This window comes from Ranitomeya variabilis, chromosome 4, assembly GCF_051348905.1.
Source record: "Ranitomeya variabilis isolate aRanVar5 chromosome 4, aRanVar5.hap1, whole genome shotgun sequence".
NCBI lineage: Eukaryota > Metazoa > Chordata > Amphibia > Anura > Dendrobatidae > Ranitomeya > Ranitomeya variabilis.
Window position 1 is genome coordinate 532568832 of NC_135235.1, and position 16333 is coordinate 532585164.

A 16333-nucleotide genomic window follows, 5' to 3' on the forward strand; every position below is an offset into this window, starting at 1 on the left:
GTCAACTATAATTGAATATCTGTATCTGCCTGTGTGCTATAGAGCAAACCCTGAGCCAATGCAGTGTAGTATTCCAAGCTTCTTGCTATAAAACCAGGAGTTATGGCCACTTTATTTCTCTTTACGTCATCTCAGGGAAGGAAGAGCAGACTGCTTTTATAGGCCTATTAATTCTATGTCCCATACATTGGCTTCATCAGTACCACCCTATGGCAGATAGCCAGACTCCACTGCAATGGCCATTTATGTCCCACAGAGGACATTATCTATGCATATGTGCTTAGTATTCATGGTAGACTGTTGAAGCCGTAGGTCTGGATGGTGACACGTGTTTAATTAACAGTTGGAAGGGTTGGGTATATCAAGGCTGACGAGTGCAGACTAGAACCACCACTCTTTTTCTTTGTACTGCAGATGTTTTACTTTACCGAGTGGGATTGTGCAAATGTTATAAAAGGATTTAGAGGGTACATTTATAAAGGTGTGTCCTGCTTTGTTGGAGTATTTTCTCTGTGTGAAAAGACAAGTTCTCACCTCCACTCAAGGTTGTCTCTGTACTCCATGGATACAACGTGGGATATCAAAAATAAGATGCAGAGTAGATCAGTCATAGTATCATGAATTCAGGGCAGAATTAGTGTTTGACCATAGCAGAGGTGTATCTAGGGTTTCTGGCACCAGGGGGAAGAATTCAGTTTGGCGGACCCCCCCCCCCCCCCCCGAACTTATGCGATTTTCACACTCAGTCATGTGCCCACGAGCTCCTCTCCCTAATACTCTCAATGTTCAGTGAAAAACTGAGAGAAGCAGAAGAGAAGCTCGTTGTCACAGGACCACAAGTATGTGCATATGAGTGATGTGTCCATGTGACGACTACTGGAACCTGCAGAGCTGAATCCTGACATCGCAGCTACTAAATTCTCACAACTAATGCACTGCACTTTTAGGATTCTCCCTTGCCAGTGGACAATGTCAGCACAAGCATGCGATTTGTGTACGTCTGGCCACATTCCGACTAGACGTGCCTCGCTCAGTTAATTTTCATTCACGGAGGCCACACATGTCTAGTTAGCACGTGACCACATGTATGTAAATCGCCAGCACGAGAGAATCCTGACAGCGTGCAGGGCGCACTGTGAGAAGTCAGAAGTCTGCAGTCACAAAGAATGACTGCAGACTCATCACAAACCTGGACATCCCCTTTAATGCTCCTAACATAAATAAAAACATGAGAGTTAGTCAGTATCACAAATAACATTTACATCCAGGTACCTTATAGATGGCGTCGTCTCGCGAGCCGTTCTCCTTTTCTTCATCTTGTCCAGATCCCATGATGAGTTTTCTCATCCACAGCCGTCTCTGCAGACCTCCATCTTCTCCGCTCTTTTGCAGAAAATCTCCACATGACGCCCCTAAAGATACAAGTGTCATTAAAATGCTTCGGAATAAAAAATTGCCCCTCACTATATTGTCTGTGCAAAATATGACCCCACACTGTCCCTCTTATGGTACATGCTCTTCACACTGACCTCTCCTTTCCATACCGGCCCCCTCTTCACACTGTCCTCTCATACTGTGTCCCCCTATAGGGCCCAGTATTTATACTGTACTCTCTCATCACACTCCCCCTCCTTGGTATACTGTCCCCTCCTGGCCGTGCCGTGGCAAATTTTAGGCCACGCCTCTGACCACACCCATTCATAACTAGCCACACCCATATCCACGTCCCAACCACACCCATTTAGCACTGCTCATCACATTGTTTCATAAAGACTAATTATAAACAAAAAAATATGGCCACACAGTGCTCCATACTGTATAATGGCCACACATGATGCTCCATACTGTATAATGGCCACACATGATGCTCTATACTGTATATTGGCCGCACATGATACTTCGTACCGTATAATGGCCACACATAGCTACTCCTACACATGCGGCTGCGCTCCGTACACACGCGCTCCGCTCCATACACCTCGTACACACACGGCTCCGCTCCGTACACCTCGTACACATTTAGCTCCGCTCCATACACCTCATACACACACGACTCCGCTCCGTACACCTCATACACACGGCTCTGCTCCGTACACCTCATACACACACGGCCCCGCTCCATACACCTCATGCACATTCAGCTCCGCTCCATACACCTTTTGCCTTTTGAAAAGCTTTTTTATAATTTTTTCTATTTTTCCTCTGGCGCCCCCTTAGGGTCGGCGCCCTAGGCGGCCGCCTAGTTCGCCTATACGTTCGGGCCGGCCCTGACTATGCCTACAAAATTAATAAATTAGATTTTGACAGATTATGAGTTTGTTGCAAACTATCACCCTAGTCTTGTCAAATAGGTAAAATGACATGATAGTTATAGTATTTTAAGGAAATTTACCTTTTGCCTGGCATTACTTCACTATGTTAGACCTTCTTGCCCATCTCTGTGCATGTTGTCTTGTAATAATCTCATTTTTTCTGTCACCAGTCTTCTGCAGGGTCTACATGCCCGACCATTCATATGTTACCATTCGGAGTCGACTTTCTGCATCTGTTTCCGACATCCTCAGCTCTGTTTCTGAAAAACTACAGTATTCAGAGGAACAAGGACAGAGAGAGGAGCCCCTTATCTTGGTTGCTGTTACTAGCGCTGGTGGTGAGTAGTGTTGACTCTTTTTGGGTAGTTGGGTCAGGAATCTATAGGATCAGGGTGATTCAAAAAGAATGGTGCAAAAGTAAAGGCCTGTAGTTAACATAACATGAAAGTGTCCTTTGACTGAAAATCAAAGCAAAACTGGCTTAGTTGCCCATTATAACCAATCACCACACAGCTTTCATTTTTCAAGAGCTAAATGAAAAATGTGCTTACTTAGTGTTAAACAAGATGGCGACATCAACCGGGTTCTCTTGTGACTGTACAGGGAAACTTTCAGAATAAATTTGGTAAATGCGTTCCATATAGAAACTGGATTGCGTGCTGGGTGAAACAATACAAAACCACTGGGTGATCATGTCATGGGAAAAGTCAGGGCCGCACAAAGACTTCAGAAGAGACAGTGAACAGGATTAGAGCAATGTACGAGCGTAGTCCTAGACATTTGATCAGGATAATGACCTAGTATGGAACTACATGTGCCCAGCACCACGGTGTGGTTTGACTCCCAAAATGTCTGCATGGTAAGCCCTACAGATTACATCTCCTTCAGGAGCTGAACCTACATGACAACTTGAAATGCCATGACTCTTAAATTGACTTACAAGGCCAATTGGAAGAGGACAAATTCACTGACAGGATGGTGTTCAACGATAAGCCTATGTTTCACCTCAGTCGCACAACCTTAGAATTTGGGGCTTAGAAATATCATTGTGCCCTTATCAAGGACACCAGCGGCTCACTGAAAGTATGTTTGTTCTGTGCAATGAGCAGGCGCAAAGTTTTGGCCCCTTCTTTATTTACTGAGGACACTACTACCTGGACATGTTAATGGAATGGCTTATGTGACAGACTACTTTGCCAGATCTTGATTTATTAGTAGGATGATGCAGCTCCACATTTCCATTTGGATGTACACCAATACCTTAATGAAACTCTACCGGAACAATAGGTTGGCCTCCCTGTAAATGATTCACCGATGTTGCGCTGACATCCATAGTCACCAAATCTAACGCCCTATGACTTCTTTCTGTGAGGCTACATCAAGGACTCAGTGTATCTACTCCCCCAGCCACAGAATCGAAATGACCCAAAACGCATCACTTAAACAATGGAGTCCATATCAGAGGATATTCTGGCACACGTCTGGGCAGAACTAGACTACCGCCCAGACATCTGTTGTGCCACAAATGGAAATCACTTTGTAGTGTGTAGATAAAGCTTGGATTGGTAGGGTGTCTTTTCATGGTAATACGCTTGTGTTAAGTTCTGTTGGTTATGAATACCAAGGCTATAATTTTGCCCCATCCTTTTTGAATCACTCCATCTGTATGTGATATTTATCTATAACAGAGAGATTAGTCACCCTGTGTGTAATTTTGGGTTGGCATAATTGCTGTTCATGGCAGGGACACTTCCATTATTCTGTAGTGATAGCTCTTGAGCAGGGTCATTGAGAAGATAAGTGTAGCGGGGTACATATGTTTAAGTATGTGCCCTGAGCGGTGCCGGGGTATCCACTTGGGCCTGTGACATAGATTGTAAGGTCTTATATAAGATAAATGTTATAGAATCATTTTTTACCTGCTTATTTTATTATCTAAAATGTAGTAGGAGTATGTAGCTGGGGGAAGATAATGGGGGTTGGTAGCATCTCTGGAGTAGGAGTCTGTCGCTGCTAGTGAGATCTTGTCACTATGTGTGCACGTGACTAGATGTGTGTGGAGTGATGGAAGGAGGGGTCGCCCCAGCGTGATCATGCATGTTCGGAGCTCAGCGCTGCCTGGGTATATGCGTGTGTCTGTGTGCGTGCTGTGGAGGCGGAGGGAGAGCTGCTAGGACTCCATTTCTGAGGGAAGACCTGTCAACGCTTGTGAGTGTCATTGTGACACAGGGAGTTGAAGGCACTGTCAGAGTACGTCTTTGTGCTCTTCTTTTGTAAAATATAGTGGACATTAACTCTTTTATGTATACAGGAGAGAAAGCTGCTGTAAAATTCACTATATAGCCTGTACTTAATAGGCGATAGGTTATTGGTAATCCTATCTCCTACATGCCAAAATGACAGTATTCATAGCTTATCCCCATCCTTCAGCTGTCAACCTGACAAGTAGCGGAGTCAGAGCATTACCTGGAAACACCACCGAAATAATATTCCTAAACAGCAAGCCAACCCTAATCGGGGCATTTTTCTTGCGGTATGTTAGTTCAGCTGGACAGGAAGCAGCGATAGTTAATTACAGGAGAGAACTCATTTTTCAAGTGCAAAGATGGGGTAAAAAAATGTAATTTTGCCATTGCTTTTTTAATTTTGTTTTTACGACATTCTTTGCACTATTTTCATCACAATGTGCGTGTTGATAACAAATGGAAGGAAGACCATGTTTAACTATACGACATACCGCCATGAGATATGACAGTGTTGATAGATATGTTCCATGGTCCTCCAACTGCGGGCCTCTTCCAATACCATTGCCTTTATAAAAATGTACAGTAGACTTTCCACTGTCCTGTATTGTGTTGTTGCATCCGTTTTCTTCCTCCCGTAAGATGCATTGGATGTGCTGTTAGCATGCATTTGCCATAAGCCCTTCTACTTAATGGAAGTGGCAGTGCTCCATCATCACAAGAGCTCGAGTATCCAGTGTTGTCACCTACCGCCACATTGTTTACTAAGGATCTACCGCCACGCTGCTGCCTAGAAAACAGCATGGCTATAACATTATTCAGAAGGGAGTCTGAAAGACGGAAAGACTCCCTGGTGAATAATTACAATGGGAAAGTCTGTTCTGTACCAGAGTCTCTCTGTAATAAGCACAGATAAAAATAAATGTGTATTGTACACTGGCGAGGTGGGCTTCGAGTATTTGCTGATTTTTTTCCCAGTCTAGGCGTGACGTTTTTGTGTTGCTTTTCCCCAGTGGCTACATGAGGAAAAAAATTAAAAGTAGCACAAAATGTAATGTTTTTAGATGTGCGATGCAAGCATCAAACATTTAACCCCTTCATGACTAGGCTATTTTCTGGGTGGTTTTGCACACTCATTTTTTCCTCCACCTCTTTCGAGAGACATAGCTTTATTTATTTTTACCCTCGACCTTGTTTGCTTTGTTTGCGGGATGAGTTGCAGTTATGAATAACACCATTCATTTTACCATGTAATGTACTGGTTTTTACGGCATTCATTGTGTGGTTAAAATGTCCCGAGAACATGATTCTTCAAGTCAGTATGATCACAGAGAAACCAAACTTGTTAAAGTTTTTTTTTATTTACTTGATGAAAAAAAAAATATAGAAAGTTGTGTCGCATTTTTTGAGACTTGTGGCAATTTTCATCCTTACGTCAATGGATGACGGCTTGTTTTTTGGCGTGGCAAGCTGACCCTCTAAGTGACACCATTTTGGTGTTCATACGACCTTTAGATTGCTTTGTATTGCATTTTTAATTATTTTTTGCTTTTTGACTTTTACCATTACTTTAATACTTTCATAGATCAGATTTTCATGGACCGGGCAATACCAAATGTTTATTTTTTTAATTTCCTTATTTTTAAAGGGGGAGATTCAAATGTATATATACAGTATATGTCTGCCTGTCTGTGTGTGTGTGTGTGTGTATATATATATATATATATATATATATATATATATATATATACTGTATATATATATATATATATCTATATATATATATAGAGAGAAAAAAAAACAACCAGCACCCCTAATGTGAACACGTGCAAAGCTGCAAGCTGCATCATATAGACAAAAAAACACAGCAGCACATGTACATGAATCTAGGCCATGTGAAAACACAGACAAATATTCAATATGAATTATACTTAAAAATTTTTTTTTTTTTTACACATTTTTTTCAAAATTTTTTTCTTCATAAAACTTACAGTAATGAAGATTCTTAGCGCATAAATTGGCCAATTCATGTGTGCCCATCAACCACGGCAAGGTGATCTCCCTCTGATGGGTCCTACTCTACCGTACATGCCACTCTTGGGCCACCAGCCTACAACTATGGACAAAACATGTCACTCTGGGCTAAACCTACAATTTATGGGCAGGTAGAGCTGATTACCGCCACCTGCAAGGTCAATAAAACTATAAGTTTTCTGAAAAAAAAATTTTTGAAAAAAATTTGTAAAAAAAAAATATTTTTGAAGTATAAGGCTATGTTCACACGGTGCGTTTTTTGGTGCGGATCCGGAGCGGAATTTCAGCTGCGGATCCGCATCCGTTTTCCATGTAGGTTACAGTACAATGTAACCCAATGGAAAACAAAATCCGCTGTGCCGACGATCCTTTTTTCCCCAGGAAAATCCGCGCGGATTTGCCTGCGGAAAAAAGAAGTACCATGTCAATTCTTTCTCCGGATTCCGCTGCGGGTTTCCAGCAGCACCAATAGGAAACTGCATTTGGAAACCCGCAGTGGAATCCGCAGAAGAAAAAGGATCAAAATCCGCAGCTAAAATCAGCGCTGAATTTTAGCTGCGGATTTTCAAAACAGGACAGGAAAAAAAACTGATGAAAAAACTGAACGTGTGAACGTAGCCTAATTCATATTGAATATTTGTCTGTGTTTTCACATGGCCTAGATTCATGTACATGTGCTGCTGTGTTTTTTTGTCTATATGATGCAGCTTGCAGCTTTGCACGTGTTCACATTAGGGGTGCTGGTTGGTTTTTTTCTCTATTTAGTTATTGGATGTGGCTGCATCCATACTGATCTTGCACTCCTCCCATTGACCTTGCAGGTGGCGGTAATCAGCTCTACCTGCCCATAAATTGTAGGTTTAGCCCAGAGTGACATGTTTTGTCCATAGTTGTATTTTGAATTTTGAAAAAAAATTTGTAAAAAAAAATATTTTTGAAGTATAATTCATATTGAATATTTGTCTGTGTTTTCACATGGCCTAGATTCATGTACATGTGCTGCTGTGTTTTTTTGTCTATATATATATATATATATATATATATATATATATATATATATATATATATATATAATTTATTTTTTTTTATATATATTTATATATTCATTCAACCTGCAATTGTTTGCTCTATATACTGCAATGTGATAATATACCACAGTATTGCAGTGCAGAAGAAAAATCATAGTCTCCCATAAAGTACAGCGTGTGACTCGGCTTTACAGGAGTAATGACGTAGCAGCCATGGAAGCCTTCAGCTATTTTTGGCCTCCATGGTAACCCATTGATACTTCACAATTGCATTGCAGTGGGGTCAATTGGCACATGAAATGGTGTGCCCCTCGGACAGTTAGCATTAAAGGAGTATTCCCATCTCCAAGATCATATCCCAATATGTTGTAGGTGTAATAGCAATAATATTAGCAAATACTTCCAATTAGAAATGTAGTATAATTCTTCTGATTCTCTGTCACTTACCCCACGTGCAGGGCATTGCAGTAGCATAAGTATCCATAGTTACGACCACAGGACAGTTAGTTAGCTGTTAGTGGTTGTAAGTAACCATGGATACCTAAGCTACTGTAATGCCCTGCACATGGGGTAAGTGACACAGCGAATCAGAAGAACTATACTACATTTCTAATTGAAGGTATTTGTTGTTAATAATAATAATAATAATAATAATAATAATACATTTTCTACATATTGAGATAGATCTTCAAGATAGGAATACCCCTTTAAATGATGCTGTCAGAGAATGCAGCTGTGTGTAGTGTGGGCTGAGCTTATGTTCCCATTCCATAACAGACACGGAACATGGGACATATTAGTACATCCTGTGTCTTGAAAGGGTTCAGCAATGGTACAATACTGCTGTATAATGTCTTTCAACCTGCTGCTTCTGTCTGTGTGCTACAGAAAAAGAAGAGCAGGAATGCCTCTAATTCTATAAACTATGAATAGGAAGTCATAGCAGACAGTCTCCACCCTCCAGCTCAGAAACAACTGAAAATTAGAGATAGAGTTTGCAGAGGGAAATCTGGTGAAAATGTGCAGAATACAAGTAATGTAATGACCAGAAATAGTGTAATTCCTCATCTACTACAAACGAAAGCTTATTCCGAAAAGTCACTTGAAGCAGAACCTGTCTTAGATCCTACAGAAAGTAATTTCTGGAAAATTTACTAAAATTAGTAAATTGTATAAAGTGTTGGTCATCATTGGTGTTTCTAATTTTCCATCCCCTGCTTAGTCTTTCTTTGTCTCTTTTCAGACAAGGTTCTCCTGAAGCCGGATGATGGTTGTATCTTCACCACGTTGGGTATAAACAGCCACCTGTTTGCGTGCAATCGAGAAGAGCTGCGCACTTTGGTAAGAGCAGTTTTCAGAACCGTTGGCAACGGCCTTGGTGCTCAAGATCTGTTGCATAATAAGTATTGGGTGTAACAACAAAGGCTAGCAGATTTGTGCTTGGTGGCAAGTCTTGGAGCACGTTATGTAATAGGATTTATTAGGCGATTTAGGTTTAATATTTCTGACTTGTGGTAGGAGACAAAGATGTCCTGAAAAACCAGATCCAAGACCTAGATCTTCAAGTCTTTGAAATCTGTGTATAATGTAGTCATGAGTATGGTATGTCGCAGCAAATCTTTGACAGTATCTGAGCAAGAACCATTTCAGCGGTTATGTAAAAGGGAATAGGGGCATTTTTTTAATTTAAATGGATGTATTTTTAACAAAAAATGTATTTTTGTAATTGAGTCTGATTAATAATTTTGCACTGTTGCCTTCTATAGCCTCTGTATTGCGCTGGGTGCAGAATGAGTTTACTCAGAATCCATCAGTGATCTCATGATCTCATTCGGACAGCCTAGTAAGAGTGGTTCTAACTCTTCTATCTGACTAGTTTTGAACTACTCTCATCTGATTTATAACTAAAGATCACATAAAGGTTGAATGTGCAGGGACACATAGAGCCCATAAACTGTGCAAAAAGTTAAATTTCTGTTGAAGTCAACATGCAGAAATGATTTTTAGCCCCAAATACTTGTGTTTAAGTAAAAGAAAATGTTGCCAGAGGTGGACAACCCCTACAATCATATGTCACAATTTATTTGCTCTTTAGGTTCCTTTACCAGAAGAGGTTCAGTTGCCCCCTGAGGATTCTCATATTCATCGGATTGAGGCAGAAGATCTTGCCAATCACCTCAGTGCTTTTCACTGGGAGCTGTTCAGCTGTGTACATGAGGTGAGGTTGTTTTATTATATAATTCCTTATTGCTGGGTCCTGCACTTCATCCCAATGGAAGCTACAACATTGTATCTTCAGAAGAACATGGAGAACCAGCAGGTCACCCATCGAATGCATCTTCACTTACCAATCATTGGCTTGAACATACTTCAGTTACGCCACAAAAATAGACAAAGGCTGTAGCAGCACCCACTGATATTCTTACGCCTAATATTACTTTAGACTAGAACCTAAAGCCTTAAGAAGACGATTGTCCATGCCCTAGGGTACAGCCGTTTTTCATACGTGTACACTTTTCTTAAAGCCACTTTTATAAGTACCTTTATTGGCCCAGTTCATGATTACTACGGTATGATGGTACCTGACCATTTTGTCGCTAGCTGTCCACTACCCCTTAAAGGCCTCCATTTGCTGTAAAGATCCCCATCTTTGAACCCACCAAATGTGGTGAGACCGGCTGGTATATGAGGTCATTCCAGTTGGAGGAAGAAGAGTTGGGTATGTTGAATTACAATGCCGTATCCTTTTGGTCTCCAGCAAGATAAGCCACCGCCAGAGATTTCTGGCACTAGTTTACTGCCTACTCCCTAGTGAAGACTCATGCATGTTCCACTAAGATGAGCGTGCATGTGTATGGGGGAATCGTACAAAAGAGCTGTTGGTGGAACGAGTATATGGTGTATAGGCGTCTTAGCCTTTCCAAATATGAACTGAGTTTTTCCGATAGATATTTTGGAGAGGAAATAGAAACAAATGAAAATGTGATAATGTGGGGAATAACCTCTACTCGGCATTAGCGCTCATTTTTTTCAATAACACATATTATTTGGCACCATGTGGAGGTTGGATTTAGGATTGCAGCACAATATCATACAAATGGTGGTGGAAGAAAGCAGCCATAGCTTTCTCATCTCATACAACTGTATTAATGAGCTACTGGACAAGAAAATACATGAGCACATGCATGATATTATCAGTACTCAAAGAAAAACAATTCCTGTGGTTTTAGATCCAATTGTTTGCACTTTTCCTCACAAATTGGGTTGTGAGGGGCGTGCCGTCCCATCTATGACCAGATTTCTTATAGTATACAGAGGTGAGACTACATTATATGAACAGGTGTTAACGTGTAATAAATAGCGGGTCACCGGGAGGTAACTGAGGCCGAGGCAGCTGTTCTTCAGACCTGGCGGTAAGTTAGGAAACAGGCCCCTGGGCAGGTGGGGATGCAGGTAATAATACACTTATCACACGGGGAGTGGCGGAGATAATAAGTTGTGGATAGGAATGACTGGTGTGTGGTTGATATCATCCATGACAAGGCAAGTCTATGATTGCCTCAGGAGCCAAATGTTTACCTGTCAAATCCTGTGCAGAAGTGAACACATTTTTGGGTGATTTTAGGGTGAGAGTTTGTCTGACAAACCATAAAATCTTTAAATCTTTCATAGCACTGACACAAATTACCACATCAGTCTGCTACAGACACACCACATCTGACCTACACACTGAGTCTGTATACAGAATACACACCGGGGATCAGCAACACCCATAATGATTTATAGAAAGTGTACATTATTCTGTATCACGCTCATCTCAGCTGCTACAGAACATCTTGTTTTGCAGAGGAATTCGGAGCTTCACTGACTGAATACAGTGAAGCATTTCTTCAAAATGAGATTTGTGTATTATATGGAATTCCTGCTAAAATAAATGATTAAGAATGTTAGAGGCTTTCTTAAAACTTGCATAACATCTTTATTCTTTACAGAGTATAGGCCTTTATACAGTGCAGTGTCCTACCGTCCAATGCCAGCCACAGTGTCCTCCAATACAATCCCAGCCACAGTGTCCTCCCATCCGATGCCAGCCACAGTGTTCTCCCATCCAATCCCAGCCACAGTGTCCTCCCGTCCAGTCCCAGCCACAATGTCCTCAAATACAATCCCAGCCACAGTGTCCTCCCGTCCAATGCCAGCCACAGCGTCCTCCCATCCAATCCCAGCCACAGTGTCCTCCAATACAATCCCAGCCACCGTGTCCTCCCGTCCAATGCCAGCCACCGTGTCCTCCCATCTGATGCCAGCCACAGTGTCCTCCCATCCAATGCCAGCCACAGTGTCCTCCCATCCAATGCCAGCCACAGTGTCCTCCCGTCCAATCCCAGCCACAGTGTCCTCCCATCCATTGCCAGACAGTGTCCTCCCGTCCATTGCAAGCCACAATGTCCTCCTGTCTGATGCCTGCTACAGTGTCCTCCTGTCCAATGCCAGCCACAGTGTCCTCCAATACAATCCCAGCCACCGTGTCCTCCCGTCCAATGCCAGCCACCGTGTCCTCCCATCTGATGCCAGCCACAGTGTCCTCCCGTCCAATGCCAGCCACAGTGTCCTCCCGTCCAATGTCAGCCACAATGTCCTCCAATACAATCCCAGCCACAGTGTCCTCCCGTCCAATGCCAGCCACAGCGTCCTCCCATCCAATCCCAGCCACAGTGTCCTCCAATACAATCCCAGCCACCGTGTCCTCCCGTCCAACGCCAGCCACCGTGTCCTCCCATCTGATGCCAGCCACAGTGTCCTCCCGTCCAATGCCACCCACAGTGTCCTCCTGTTCAATGCCAGCCACAGTGTCCTCTCGTCCATTGCCAGCCACAGTTTTCTCCCGTTCAATGCCAGCCACAGTGTCCTCACATCCATTGCCAGCCACAGTGTCCTCCCGTCCATTGCAAGCCAGTGTCCTCCCATCCGATGCCAGCCACAGTGTCCTCCCGTCTGATGCCAGCCACAGTGTCCTAATGTCCATTGCCAGCCACAGTGTCCTCTTGTCCATTGCCAGCCACAGTGTCCTCCCGTCCAATGCCACCCACAGTGTCCTCCTGTTCAATGCCAGCCACAGTGTCTCGTCCATTGCCAGCCACAGTTTCCTCCTGTTCAATGCCAGCCACAGTGTCCTCCCGTCCATTGCCATCCACAGTGTCCTCCCGTCCATTGCCAGCCACAGTGTCCTCTCGTCCATTGCCAGCCACAGTGTCCTCCCATCCAATGCCAGCCAGAGTGTCCTCCTGTCCATTGCAAGCCAGTGTCCTCCCGTCCGATGCCAGCCACAGTGTCCTCCCTTCCAATGCCAGCCACAGTGTCCTCCCGTCCGATGCCAGCCACAGTGTCCTCCCGTCCAATGCAAGCCACATTGCCCCCACGTACAATGCCAGCCACAGTTCAAGTCCCAGTATACTATGCAGAATCATTCTTGTGTCCCAGAACAATATGCTACTTAGGTAGCCAACTTTTAACAATATTGTCAGATTGGTCACATTCAGTAGTTTGGGAAAGACGGGTGTCAACCACGGTGGGATCAGTAAAGGCAGCCACATTGGATATCTCACGACTTATCCTGAATAGAAGATATATCTATAACAACAATATAATAAAAGTGTTAACAACCTTACAAAAGAGGACGACCCAAGTATCTATATTTACCGGTGTGATCGTCTCCTGTCTGTATTCTCTCATTATCCTGGACTATTAATAAAAGCTTCCTGTCTCCCCAGGTCTCACACTTTGATAATATATTAGAGTAAGGAGATTATAGAGATGGAATAAGAACAGGCGCAGACATGTATGAAATGTAATCAGCCTGGGTGTAATGTGTGCAGAGTGTCTCCTCTCTGTTTTTGTGCAGTGAGAGCGTGTAAATGTCCTGATAATGCCACGACAGGGGGTTCACACGCATTGTTTGCATGGAAATGGAAGATATCTTGCAAACACTGCAAAACAGCCAAGATGGGACATGTCCGCACGCAGCATTTAGCTTCCTTTATTAAATAAGCTTGGCCGTGTGGTTATTGAGTCTTTATAGCCTCAAGGACGATGGGTTATTGATGGAAGGGTCACCTGGCACGTTGATTGATGAAGAAGCCAATATTCATGCACATTTGCTGCCGCGACCGCACAAAGCTCTGATCTTGGAACCCTTCTCCATTCTTCATGGAATTACATTGTGTGTCCTTATTCTGTGCATACTGGCTACATGCAGATGATGTGCCTCGCCCGTTTAAAGACTATTCTAAATTAAAATAACACAAAAATGTTTAAATAAACTAAAGGGCTGCCAGTCATATACAGAATATCACATGCATACACACTGTAGGACACCTTGTGGATGGGAGATAAACCTTGAGTAATGCTGTAGTACACATGGGACTAAAGGCCCCGTCTCACTTAGCGACGCTAAAGCGATCCCGACAACGATACGACCTGTCAGGGATCGTTGCTGCGTCGCTATGGGGTCGCTGGTGAGATGTCAAACAGTGAGATCTTCCCAACGATCGCTGCTGCGATCTCACTGTTTGACATCTCACCAGCGACCTGTAGCGACCTGTACAACGATGTCACATGGGAGCTATTATGACGATTCAGTGTCTGAGTCGTCAACGAGGTCGTTGGTAAGGTGTCAAACACAGCGATGTGTGCTACCCAGCGGGACCTCAACGATCAAAAAAAGGTCCAGGCCATTCCGACACGACCAGCGATCTCACAGCAGGGGCCTGGTCACTGGTACGTGTCACACATAGCGAGATCGCTACTGAGGTCGCTGTTGCGTCACAAAACTTGTGACTCAGCAGCGATCTCGCTATCGATCTCGCTTAGTGAGACGGGGGCTTAAAAGGGGTTAATCAGCCTTGACAGGTTGATTATGAGCAGCAGAAAAGTTGGGAGAGACTGCTGCTCACCATATCTCCACCCCTGGGTGTGGTTCACTTTGTAAAATGAGACCTGTTTGTTTATCTCACATGTCTGTGTGAATGGAGGTGTGCAGATCTCCTGGATTGAGTGCCTTTGCTAAGGGACTAAGAAGCTGGACTCTAAAGGTACCGTCACACTAAACGATATCGCTAGCGATCCGTGACGTTGCAGCGTCCTCGCTAGCGATATCGTTTAGTTTGACACGCAGCAGCGATCAGGATCCTGCTGTGATGTCGCTGGTCGCTGAATAAAGTTCAGAACTTTATTTGGTCGTCCGATCGCTGTGTATCGTTGTGTTTGACAGCAAAAGCAACGATACCAGCGATGTTTTACACTGGTAACCAGGGTAAACATCGGGTTACTAAGCGCAGGGCCGCGCTTAGTAACCCGATGTTTACCCTGGTTACCAGCGTAAAAGTAAAAAAAACAAACAGTACATGCTCACCTGCGCGTCTGCTTCCTGCTCTGACTGAGATCCGGCCCTAAAGTGAAAGTGAAAGCACAGCGGTGACGTCACCGCTGTGCTGTTAGGGCCGGAGCTCAGTCAGTGTCAGGAAGCAGACGCTGGGGGACGCGCAGGTGAGCATGTACTGTTTGTTTTTTTTACTTTTACGCTGGTAACCAGGGTAAACATCGGGTTACTAAGCGCGGCCCTGCACTTAGCAACCCGATGTTTACCCTGGTTACCCGGGGACCTCGGCATCGTTGGTCGCTGGAGAGCGGTCTGTGTGACAGCTCTCCAGCGATCAAACAGCGACGCTGCAGCGATCGGCATCGTTGTCGCTATCGCTGCAGCGTCGCTTAATGTGACGGTACCTTAACCAGCACTATTGTATGGACTTGTTACTTTATGTTTCAGTTTGTGGCTGATAAAGGCTGTATTTATGTTTTCCTGTGATATGGTTTATGAGGACTTTAAATAGAAACGGTTCTTGTGATACCTGAGATCGCTCCCAAGTGAGTATCATTGTTGCAACACATATAGCAATACAATGGTCTGAGTGCGATATGATGTTTTGTCAGGTCATACTCGAAGAGCAAATGTGATGATCTGCACCTCTCCTAAAGTTCAGGACTTAAAAGAGTTAAAGATTGTGATTACGCACACATATGCAAAAGGTTCTCAGAGCAGTCCTTAAATCGCTCCTTAGGGGGCAGTGTGATGAGAAAGTGTAATACTGTGATGGAAAGTTGTAACCTTCACATTGCCGTGGTGAAATGTGTTATTGCAGGTAAACCTTGTTTTCACACGTTTTGGCAACAAATCCACAATAGACTGCAGTGTTGTAATAGATCAAATATGTGTGAAGGCGGCACAGCTGTCAGGGTGTGGGAACCTTGTACTTGTGAGTGGTGGCTGCACATGGGTTGTGTGTAACCTAGTAGTTGTACAGAGCTCTATTCTGGTGCCCACAAAAATGTATGGGGCCTCGTACCTCTCTATGACTGATATCATTCAAAGGCATACAGAGATGACATGCTCCATCGGATCCTGTAAAGTAAAGCATTGTAAAGGAGAACAATTCTGTAATGTGGTGCAGCATGGGGGACTATACTGTGGCTGCAGGTGCCACATGGGCGACTACAGTGGGGAAAAAAAGTATTTAATCAGACACCAATAGTGCAAGTTCCCCCACTTAAAAAGATGAGAGAGGCCTGTAATTGACATCATAGGCAGACCACAACTATAAGGGTCAAAATGAGAAAACAAATCCAGAAAATCACCTTGTCTGATTTGGCAAGATTTATT

At 43.5% G+C, this 16333-nt stretch overlaps 1 protein-coding gene across 1 annotated transcript in view; it reads left to right on the top strand.

Moving 5' to 3' along the window:
* The window catches only part of RAPGEFL1 (Rap guanine nucleotide exchange factor like 1), an 80823-nt gene that overhangs the window by 41786 nt on the left and 22704 nt on the right, over positions 1 to 16333 (top strand). The window contains exons 6-8 of the mRNA XM_077252385.1: positions 2483 to 2650; positions 8861 to 8958; positions 9713 to 9835. Of these exons, the coding sequence (XP_077108500.1) occupies positions 2483 to 2650; positions 8861 to 8958; positions 9713 to 9835 (389 nt within the window). The remainder of the gene's footprint in view (positions 1 to 2482; positions 2651 to 8860; positions 8959 to 9712; positions 9836 to 16333) is intronic.